This window comes from Ahaetulla prasina, chromosome 3 (assembly GCF_028640845.1).
Source record: "Ahaetulla prasina isolate Xishuangbanna chromosome 3, ASM2864084v1, whole genome shotgun sequence".
Classification (NCBI taxonomy): domain Eukaryota; kingdom Metazoa; phylum Chordata; class Lepidosauria; order Squamata; family Colubridae; genus Ahaetulla; species Ahaetulla prasina.
The window spans coordinates 35,424,408-35,436,586 of NC_080541.1; the positions used below are offsets into that span (position 1 = coordinate 35,424,408).

At 35.5% G+C, this 12,179-nt stretch overlaps 1 protein-coding gene across 1 annotated transcript in view; it reads right to left on the reverse strand.

The window, feature by feature from the left end:
• Positions 1-2,094: 2,094 nt before the first annotated feature.
• The window catches only part of NECAB1 (N-terminal EF-hand calcium binding protein 1), a 58,601-nt gene continuing 48,516 nt past the window's right edge, over positions 2,095-12,179 (reverse strand). The window contains exons 7-13 of the mRNA XM_058175091.1: positions 11,310-11,422; positions 10,220-10,296; positions 7,878-7,931; positions 7,117-7,229; positions 5,630-5,704; positions 4,863-4,954; positions 2,095-2,343 (exon numbers count right to left, since the gene is read on the reverse strand). Coding sequence (XP_058031074.1) covers positions 2,318-2,343; positions 4,863-4,954; positions 5,630-5,704; positions 7,117-7,229; positions 7,878-7,931; positions 10,220-10,296; positions 11,310-11,422 — 550 coding nt within the window. The 3' untranslated portion in view covers positions 2,095-2,317. The remainder of the gene's footprint in view (positions 2,344-4,862; positions 4,955-5,629; positions 5,705-7,116; positions 7,230-7,877; positions 7,932-10,219; positions 10,297-11,309; positions 11,423-12,179) is intronic.

The following is a 12,179-nucleotide window of genomic DNA, read 5'->3' on the forward strand; positions in this document are numbered from 1 at the left end:
CCAGTAGTTTACTCCTGAGCAGCTCAAGATTGACTCAACCTTCCATTCTTCCAAGGTTAGTAAACTGAGGACCTGGCGGGGGGGGGGGACAATTGTGTTGACTCTGTAAACAATTTAAAGAGGGCTGTAAAGCACTATGAAATCTGTAAGTCTAAGTGCTATTGCTACTTGTCTTTTTGTTAAATGTTTAAAACTTTCAATTATTAGGATTTAGGTGCTATGTCATTTTGGAAAGTTTTTTAAAAATATTTTAAGTATAAGATATTATGTGTTAATAATTTGGTCTATACATCTTTCATTTTCTCCTCTTTCCCAGATTTTGCTATACACTCTTTTCCACATTTTTTCTAACCTTTTCCCACAACTGCAAGGTCTACTTTTTTTCAGATCAACCAAATATTGATCTATTTTTTGTGATAGGAATTGATCAATTGATTTGCCACCAGAGCCTGATGTCATGGGCTGAGAGAGAATAACTGGGTAAAAGTCACCCAGCCAGCTTTTATATTTAAGACAGGATTAGAACTCCGTTTTCTCGTTTCTAGCTGATGTTTAAGCTTTAGAACTATTAGATCAAATTGCATTTCACTTTCTTTTCCACATAATAGCATCTAAATAGTTAACAAGATTTTGGATTCAAAGATACATCTAGTCCTCTAGTATAGTGGTCCTCCTAATATAATACTGCCGTGAATTACCATTGTATTTTGTTCCTTTCAAACTTTTCCAAATTCTGCAAATATGTTACATTTGTAATGTTTTTCTGATGAACATTGAACCTTGTGTTTCTGGTGTTACGAATGTAAATGTGGAATGGTATTTGCTTTTGTGAAGATTTTTTTTAGTTGCTGTGTATAGAGCAACTAAAGATACTTGCTTTCATTTAAAGCAGCGTTTGAAAGTTTACATACATCCATATTTATAAGCCTTTCAAAATAAAGTGTGAAAAGGGAGTAAACACAATAAGCCTAAAAGAATTAAAACACAACAAGACAAAGAAATTAAAGGCGTGTGATAAGAAAAAGAAATAGCTAATTCTAGTTGTCATCAATATCAATATCTTTCCATGCTTGTCTTTGCAAACTCTTCTTGTTTTATGCAATGTCCATACAGCGTCTTCCTGTCTCCTTTTCAGGTTCTGACTTCAGGTCCATTTTCTTTATCAAACATAGCTATCTTAGTTTTTAATAGATTACTTTTCAGGTCCATGATCCCTGTTGCATCATTAACATTCATTGCAAATTATTCAAGTTTTCAGCCTAAAACATGGCGTCCTCTCCATACAAAGATATGTATTCATATTCTGTCTGATGTTAACAGATATTCCTTACAGATTTATTTATAAACATAATATAATGAAACTTTTTCTATTACTATAGATATAAAACAGTAAAACATTTTAGTTTTTTCACAAATCTTTTTTTTACTAACAACACTATACTAATTTAGTAGACAGAGAACAATTTCAAACAATGGTAGAAATGAATTTTCAGGGAACTGTACAAAAGACAAATGCATAGTAAACACAAGCAACACAATATCAGTAGTGACCAAAATTTTAGAAACTTTAGAAAGTGTATTTTGAGATTTGACAGCTAATAACACTACTTTGGGGGGGGGGAGTTTCAAGATAATCATATTCCATGCTGGAATGGCCTGGGAATAGCCCAGATCTTAACCCAATTGAAAATCTATGGAGCCAACTAAAGAAACTTGTTAGTCAGAAGCAACCCAGCAATAAAACCCAGTAAATAGAAGCAATCATTCAATCTTGGTTTCACATTATAACAGCTGCAGAACTAAAAGACTTGGTTCATTCCATGGAAGATGTTGTAAGGCTGTAATTCATGCTAAAGGGTTACCCAACTAAGTATTAATTGACATGGTGATAATTTTTATATATTTCGGTTTTTCTACGTGTTTCACTTTTCTTCTTTATACTGTAACTGCTATTCTAATAGCATATCCTCCATAAAAGTTATTGCATTACATTCTTGATTAAATTATCTTTCCATTGATATAAAATTTTATGGTACTACTCCAAAAAAAAATAAATGGTAGTGTTAGCTAGTTTTAGAAAATACACTTTTCCCAAAAGGTTTCCACAATTTTGGCCACTACTGTATATTTAAAAAAGAACCATGAAATTAAAATTTATATCATTTAATAAAATACACAACAAATTTTACAACATGCATTTATTTTTAAATGGAAGAACTGTCCATGAAAGAATAGTCATGATTTGCTAACTTCAGAGACTATGATTGTTCTCTAGGTGGTATTTAATGTAGAGCCTACTTTTAAGAAGTATGTACTTCTAGTTGTTCAGGATGCACCAAGAAGCTGGAAAGGAAATATTCATGATTTAAACCTCATGACAGTAATTCCCATCAACATTTCAAAGGACTGCTTAGTTTTAAAGTAATTTTGCAGCATGTAAATAGATTTTTCATTTTATTTAGTTGTTATACCAGAAGAGATTAAAATATACTGACATATATAAGAAATAGTATTTATGGAGTAGTTTTGTAGAATGATATGGGCAACATATAAATTTAATAGATAAATAAACATCAACTTTGCAAAATTCCTACAAGATTAAAATATTTTAAATAGTGTAATATTCATATTCCAATTTGACTAAGACACTTAAAAATTGTTGGGATTTGGCCGCCTTTTTTATCCGACTGATTATAGTAACAGCATGGCTTTAGAGTAAATTACTTGTCATCTGCATATAAGTTTGTGTATATTATAGTTGGTTTTAGTCTGATTTTTTTTTTTAAATTATGATCTTCGATATGGGGAAGAAGCTAATTAAAATTCATCAGTTAACTCAACAATTTGGTAAAATGCTTTATAGATAAAATGTGTACTTGACATTTAAATGATTTTTAATTTGGGAATTAGATTAATTCCATTAGAAAGGTACCATATCTGAAAGAACCCTTATAGATTAACTTTGCCACTTCTTGGGAAAGAGATACATATGGAGGAGGATATTTCTAGATCTTAAATTGTTTGTAGATACAGAAGAATTTCTTCAGCTGTTTTTTTCTGGATAAGCAGTATCTGTCCCATGAAAATGATCAATCAATTCCTTAAATTATATCTGGAGGTAGCCATGTAGCAAATAAAACTTAAATGAATCAGCACATACGAATTATAATTTCGTACAACTGTATTCCCAATCAAGAAATGCTTTTGAATTATTTTCACTGAATGGAGATGGGTTGGACTCAGTGGCCCGTTCCAACTTGGAAATTTATAGAATCAGAGCAGTAATGCAATAGTACAGAACAAATATCAGAAGTCAAATAGAGACTGGTATCAACTCATACACGTAATCCTCCACTTAGGACCACTATTGGAACTAGAATTTCCACCGTTAAACTGCAGACATAAAGTGAGATGTCATGTGACTGCATCACTTAGCAACTGCAGTTTGGTACTCCCCATTTCCATTGTAGCCCCAAGACACATAGGTTATTAAGAAGAAAGTGGCAGGAATCCCAGGTGCAAAGCATGAGAGTGCTGTTGGGAGATAGAGGCCTGGAAGGTTGGCCATGCATGAGTTGGAGGGTGCAGTGTGGTGAACTCATGGGGGCCAGAAAAAGAATATGCTGCAGCTCAGGGGCTTCCTGCCACTCGGTGGCTCGGGCTGCAAAAAAACCCTGAGCTGTAACATGAAGCCCAGCTGCAACCTGGCCCAGCAATGCTGCACAAAGGGACTTCCACAAAATTCTTGCAGTCCATGAAGCTTCAATCTATCTTCATGACCCTTGCTGACTTGGGGCCTGCTACCCTAGTTGACCTTTGCCATCTTTTTCCTCTTGCTGGTGGCTGAAGATTAGGCACTGAGTATGGCTGAACTCACAAAACTCCCTGGAAGGGCCGCCTGCAAAGACTCCATCATGGAAGTATCGCCTTTGCAGCAGGTGCTTCCAGAGGTGAGCTTTGCAGAAGGTACTTCCAACAACAGCTGCAGAATGTGCACTGAACATCTGGACCACCTGTATCATCACCATCCTCCAGTACTGCTACCACCCTGAACAATACCTCCCACACAGCTTCCATTTTTGCTGGGGAGCTAATTCTGGCTCTTGCCTTGCCTGGCAATGGAGAGCACTTGCTGTTTCACCGCTTTCTTTGCATCCAGGCCTAGTCACCTAGGGCAGACAAGGCTTTGCGGTTTTGCTGTACTCACTGCACATCCCATCGTTACACCCTCATCCAATACCTGAATCCTGGCCCTGCACAAGAAGAAAATGGTAAACATCAGCTGTGGGAGGTCGCAGCAGGGGGCAAGGATATGTACTGCAGGCCACCCAAAAGGGTAGAGATGGGACTATGAGAGGGGGAGTTCCTATAGCTTTAAATGTGGGTGGGCCCAAATTTTGATCACATGACTGCAGGGAAGCTGAAATAACTGCCACTTCAGGGACTAGTTAGTCTGTTTTTTTTCATTGCTGTCATAACTGAATGACTGCTGAATGGATGGTTGTTAGTTCAGGACTACCTGTAGGTAAATTCAGCCATTCTTTTTGCAACATTTACAACTTGGCATTATGTGTGCAACTAAGCTAGACTACTATGTCTTGTTTACTGTTTGCAAAAACAAAGCAAAGCAAAATAAAAGTTATGACTAACTTTGGAATGGACAAATAGACCTCTGTTAACCTCTAATGCCATTCTCTGCATAGTTAGAAGCAAGTTCGATGTATTCAATGAGATTTATACTCTAATAAAATTTTACAAATAGATATTTATTTTTTTACTGTTTCTTAGAGTAGAACTAAATAATGATGGGAAAGAAGAACACAAGGAAACAATGAAAAAGTAAAAACAAAAAATACCATTACCAGGAACAAGCATAGTTGTAATGTGTTCTGGAGTCTCCAGGCAATCTACATTACTTCTTTGGAATGATTTGCTATAATTCATCTGGAGATGGCTGGAGAAATAAATAATATTTATTTTACCCAAAGCCATACTTAAAACTCTTTGTTTTACATTTTATAGAATTAAAATGATTAAATTAATCATGAATAATAAAAATAGCCCAATCCAAACCTAGCTGTTCCAATTCACAAATGAATGCTTCAGATGTGCACAGGCTCATAACCAGACAACACAGTCAGAAACATCTGTGATTAAAGTATCAGTGGGGCAGGGTCCAGTTGTGAATTGTTTTATCACAGCACTTCTGATCTAAAAACAAGATAGGGTCACCATGGGCTTCTGAGCTATTTCCTCTGGGGCCACACTTTTATGCTAGAAGGGTTTTCACATGTAAAATATTGCCATATTAAAATATTTTCTGAGTTTTGATGAATCAGTATTTTCATCTCTAAATCTATTAGAATCAACTGATGCTTTTATCACATAGTTTTACATTGCTTCCTGCTTCCTGTTGGCCACGAAAATCTTTTTATATTTTAATATTCAGTACTGCTGGAATAGGAAGTTGGTATTTTTTAGAAAGGTATAAAAGTAACAATGTTAATTGGTTTGATTAAACAATGTTTAATCAAACCAATTAATGCAGAAGACTGACACGCAATATACTCCTTATGTTGCTTAAGCATGCTGATGCTAATGAATAATAGTGTTTTAGAATCCTACTTACCTGTTCCAGGCGTTATTTTCCCAAAATTCATAAACAATGAAACAGGATTTGCCTGAAAGTTTCTGGATAGAAACACTAAAATATAAGCACAAAATTTATTTGGATAGAAAACAGCCCATACTGACATTTATTTAAAAACATTTATGTCTGTTTTTCATCTTTGGATTGGGATATGCCTAGTAGCAATGCCTGGTTTCTTTCTGTAATATTAAACTAAGTTAAAGATCACCTTTTTTTATTACCATGAGACTGATATTACCATGAGATTGATAGTGCTGCAAATAAATCATTTGCAGCACTACAACCTCATATAAAACTGATTGAAAGCCAAAATACATTTGCAATAAATGGTACAGTATTCAGAGGGATGTTGAACCTAAAGCTGAGCAGAGTATATTTTAGCAAAAAAAAATAATAATCTTGGCCATAGCATAAGAGGCATGTGATTTGTATATAATGTAATAAAATCTTGACATTCAAAGTCAAACTTTTTAATGAGGAAATATGTGAACATATGCATAATTACTTTTGTTGAAACTTTTAAAAAGTGAAATACTGTTAGTTTTTGGACAAAGGAAGAAACATTTTTTTAAAATTTCATTTGTCACTACAGTATACAAACATCGACATAAAACAACAACACATCATATAAGAAAATATATATATATAAGCAAAAGAATGCAATAACTATGATAATTTGATATAATGAAAAGGAACAATAGGACAGGAACGGTAGGCACATTTGTGCTCTTATGCACGCCCCTTATAGTGATATATATTGAATATAACCTTATAGTTAGATTCAATATATATACATTGAATCTAACCTCCTGCAATCTGATGAATGGGAATTCATAATCTGATACCTAGAGATGTATGTAATAAGGCGTATCTCTGAGAGCGCACAATTCCTTATTCAATTTGTAAGATTTGTAGGAAAGCCTATTTCTTTGGGTGTTTGGCCCTCAGCTGAATGAAATGGAAATAGTCATGTACTTATGTTCAGCTACTTAATTACAACAAAATGTCAAATTTGAGAATTGCCAGCAGATGGCACCATATACATGGAAAATAATACATAAAATTAAATGGAAATTCTCTTAGTTTTCTGTATCCTCATCAGATTACTGGATACTGGATTACTGGATAATAATTTCTAGTAAAAGTGTTGTAGCTGTCACATCTTCTGAGGAATAAGGTCACTCTATTCAGCCAGATTTATTCCCAGGAAAATAAAGATTGCCTCTTCTATCTTATTAATGGCTGCTATCCCAGGTTACTATGGCCTGACATTTACTATGGCCTACCGTGACATTTATAATTTCAAGAGAACAATATAATGGAGATACTACATTTGCTGAATTAGTCAGCCTAGGATGTTTTATAAATGTTCTTTATTAGTGATTTCCAGTGTCTCCCAAAGTGCAATCTCCCTAAAGTATAATGATCTGCATTCTTCTATCCCTTGAGAATAACATCATACTCACTGCAGACATCCATCCTGAGAAGAAGCCATATCTACATACTGCTTTAGAGCAAAGCGGAACGACTCTAGTTCTTCTGTGATTACTGACATCCGACGCTGAACAATCATTATTTGCTGGCAAAACAGTAGTCAATCTGATTAATTGACATTAATTATAGTGTCATCAAATTATTGTGTTTTTTTTTAAAAACTTATTCTGAGATTGTTTTTCTAATTCTTTCTTGCAACCCCAGCCACGTTATTCTGAGTCCACTCAATATGTCAGCCCTTCTTCCTCCTAAATTTTTTTTTTTTTTGTATTATCAATTCTGGATTTCTTATTCACATGCTATCTTGCTTTATGAATTCAACATGTAAAAATGTTTCTAAAGCTTACTTCTAATATATGTCTAGGCTTTTAAAGCAGTTTATTAAGCTAGAATGCATACAGAGTGACAAGGTAAATAGCTATCATAGGAAATACTCAATCCTTTCATTGATTTTAAAATGGATCAGTCAACCAATGACTAATTCTGAATCCAGCTCCAAAAGTCAAATGATAAAGCAAAAGCAAAGTTTTTCATGTTTGAGTGCAGAAGTAGAGCAACATGTAAATAAATAAACTTGTGTGATTCTTGGATCATGTTTCTGGAGTGCCACAAAAGATTGTGGATTGAACAGAAGACGCCAGCCTTAGCAAGTCCCAGAACATATTTAGAACTTTTCCTTCTGCTTTTCAATTCATATGGATTCCATGGGATGGAGTTGGGAAATATTACTTACAGATTTAGTATTTCCTTCTGAAATCTCCTCTTCTAGCGGCTCAAGCTTTAGGTCCTGGTCAACCATAAAGAAAAAATACAAAAGTGTAAGGGTTATCTAGTGCTTTAACGATCTTCAATAATTTAAAAAATCACTGCTACTGTGATTCCTAGAAAATATCATATAAAAATGGAATTTAAGGGTATTGAAAAGATTATTTCACCTTGGGGAAACAGTCTAGAATTATCCTCTGGATGCAATAGCTTATGTATGGAGATAAGTGACGAGGGCTCCATTTTAGGAGTCAGAAAAATACATCTATGGAGGTTGCTAAAATAATTACAAATATTTCTACCATCAACACAAGACTATGCCAAGGGAACATCATATCCCGCCAAGCAGAGCCCTCTTCTGATTTATGGCTGACCATAAAAGCCAACTTTTATGGTCAATGTATTTCCTCTTTCAGAATTAAAAACTAGTTTTTTCTGGAATTGGTTGAAAATGGTCGACATGACAAACATTATGTGCTATGGTTGCTGCAATGATAAAGCAATTAACAGTAGATGAAACATGTTGGCAGATGGTGATACATTAATAATTTCAGCTGGTCAAATCCGCACTAAAATAGGATTTGCAATGGGTGGCAGATTAGAAGATAATCTACTTGTAAAATATCACTTTTTAAAAATACGGATTAAAAATAAGTATATCCTGGACAATCAAGATGCATCCTTTCTCTCAAAAGCAATACTTCATGCCTCCTGGAACTTCCTTTATGCACGCTGTTTAAGATTAATAAAACTTTCTATGGTGAAAAGCAATAAAGATATTAAGAGAGCAAGAGTATGTCTTAATTTGCTCTGAATTCGCTGTGTACTTTTTGTAATATAATAGTTTTTGTTGTGTACCTGCTCAATGGCAAAGAACAGTATGTATGTATGTATGTCTTGGCGTATTCGGGTCTTTTTCCATGTAAGGTTGAGAGTATCCTGGTGACATTTCGATGAGGTCTCACTCGTCATCTTCAGGCTGGTGCTTTCGGCTTCGTGCTTGTGCGAGCAAAGCATGGTCAGAGCTTTTGTCTCTCTATAAATACTGGTGGGGAGGTGGGGAGTGTTGGCATCTTAAGAAACCCCAAAGAATATCCAGCTAGAAAAGGCGTCTATGAAATACCACGCAAAATCTGCCCAGCCATATACATTGGACAAACTAGTAGGAGAATAAATGCATGCATCGCAGAATACAAGAACGCAGTCAGAAAGAGGAAAAAACCACCTCCTTTTCCAGCACCTTAAAATCATAGGACATGAAATTGATTTTGAAGGAACCAAATTAATCTCCAAAACTGAACACTACAACAAGAGAATAATTATGGAAGCCATTGAAATAGAGAAACACCCCCACAACATGAACAAACTTGATGATACCTCCCACCTACCAGACATCTGGAAACTAGCCCTAGTCAAGAAACTAGTCCCAGCCATGAAAATTGACACCGGACCCGGACCCAGGATAACACACAACGCCGCCACCAATCCTCACCAGATTCAGACCCAGAGATGAAACACAACCACCATCCAGAAGCCAGACCACACTGGCACCACCAGCTGCTGCACCCTCATCCGATCCTCACACTAAACAAACTGACACATGCCATGAACACATGACAAGACCTCAAACTCAGCCAAACCAAAACCCAGGATGCTGCATCACAGCAATCTGCTCAGGACATTACACCACAGAACCCAAGAGGCCACAACACCAAAGCTCAGGACATCACAACACAACCAACCACCCAGGATGTTACAGCGCAAGACTCAGGAGGTCACATTCCCAGAATTCAGGACGTTTCCTCACAGCCCATTACCCAGGTCGTTATAACACAAAGACACAACTAGGACCACACCCACACAGGATTCTACAAAACAGCCGACTAATCTGCAAACACCCACTCCACCTAGCAATCAAGATGCAACCACACAGCCAACCAACCCACTTGCAGCAACTAAGCCAACACTCCACACCTTCCCACCAGTATTTGTAGAAAGACGGCAGCTCCGACCATGCTTTGCTCGCACAAGCACGAAGCCGAAAGCACCAACCTGAAGATGATGAGCGAGACCTTGTTGAAACGTTGCCAGGACATGCCCTGTACTGTGCTGCTTTTTGGTTTAGTGAATATATACAAAACAGTTAGTGGAATGAACGGGGTCTATAAAAAGTACACATCAATGTGTCCTCTTTCTAGAACACAGTAAACTTCAGAAATTATTTTAAAAAGAAACCTTAAATATTAAATGAATCCTATTTCTTACAGAAGCTTCCAGTAGCAAAGAGGGATATAATGAAGTCATGCACACCTTCTGTTCTAGCTTATCAATCAGCTTCTGAAGTCTGTTTACTTGGGTCATCCACTGGTTGTCCTCCTTGTGCAAACCTTTGTAAAACATACATAAGTGAATTGAAAACATGATTGAAGATTGTATTTGCTTAATAAGACAAACTTTTTGATATCTATGTATTGTTTCTTGGCAAGGGAAGGGAGTTTTTGTTTCACTGGACAAGTGTTGATTCTGTCAACACTTGATTTGATTTAAATCTTTCTACTGCTGGTTTTCTTTGCAAATGTTGAAATCTCATCCCTCATAGATCGTTTGCATTGCATCTGATTTGCTCCTCGTCCCTGAATAAATATTATTAAAGATAAATGTGACTGCAAGTTTAATTCAAGCCCTCTTGATTTTTTGAGGCAGCCATTTCGTTGTTTGCTATTTTCTTCTGTTTTTTAAACTCCCCTTTGTCACCAGTCATCTTGGAATTTATTATTTATGCACGCACATAAACCACTTCTTATTTAAAAGACTTCACAGAAGTTTAAAACTCCAAAATAATTCCTCATCTAAATTCTAACCAGGATCAACTTTGCTTAAGTTCTGAGAGCAGCCAAGGTTAGGTGTCTGCTAAAGTGAGTTTTGGTGGGAAGGGAGAAAAATTCCTTCAGAAAGTCAACAAGAGGCTTGCATCAACCTACCAATTATTCAGAAGGGGGGAGATACAGTATATGTTCTCCACTTCCAACTAAAAACAGACCATAAAGGTGGAATTGGCATTTTCATCACAGTGGGTTACCAGGATGAATATAAGTGGCTACTTCCAATTATTTTGTTTCTGAATATATTAAGATGTATATCTAAAAATATAATTCAAATACTTTAAATATTCAAATATTTTAAACCTGCAAGACATTTAAAGTTGGTTACAGACATCTAGCACATATAAAGCCAGTACTGTACACAAAAATATAAATATTAAAAATGATCAAAATATAAAAATGATTGATTATATCCATTTTTTAAAATGAAATTTATTTCTTCATTCATTTTATATGATGACTTACTTGCACGAGTTTTCAAGACTGAATAAACAATGGTAAATGTTAAACAATATTACCTGGGTTCAAAAGAGAATTAACTGGAGAAAAACTATTATTTCTCTGGAGCCTTCGACCTGAACGTCTTCCTGGGTGTTGTATTTTGAGTACCTCTGGCTTCTTTGGAACTTGCCTTTAGGGAAAAAAATACCTAAACCTGTTCAGTATTTATTTGCAACCCTTTACATAGACAAAACTTGTTAAACTTTCTCATTGTTTTTGTTTGTCATAAAATTGACCCTAAATACACTGGTTATCAAAATAAAAACCAGGCAAGTTAAAAACAAAACCAGCAACAAGAATACAGTTCTAGATAACGTTATTTCTATTTCTATACTGAGTCAACATGATTATATAAAAAGTAACAGACCCCGATATATTTATTATATCTACATTTTTATTTTTATCCAGACGAGCAAGGAGATCAAGATAGGATTCTCTTCTTTTATATGTTCCCATAAAAATAGTACTGTGAGGAAAGTTGAGAATGTCTGCCTAAAGTCCTCTAGCGAGAATGAGAATCATGAAGGATCACCTTGGGAGTGACAATTTGCTTTGATTAAACTGTGGACCAGGCAATGGGACAGAAAGCTCTTTTTTAGTTCAAAGACAATGGAACCAGAAAAAAGAACAGCTCAACAACACAAAAGCTCCCTTAACATCACTACCTGGACATGGATTCATTGGGAAGGAAGAGTCTTTAAATAGAAGGAATAGTTAATTGAATAATTTGTGGGCCTTAGGTACTTTCAAACAATCTAACTACAAATCTAAGGGCAGGTTTTATTTTGTAGAAGTACTAGCAAAGTGTCATTCTCTAAATTAATTGAGAAAGAAAATGGTCCATAGCAGCTTTCCTAAAATAATTCCCAACATGCTGCCACTGTGAC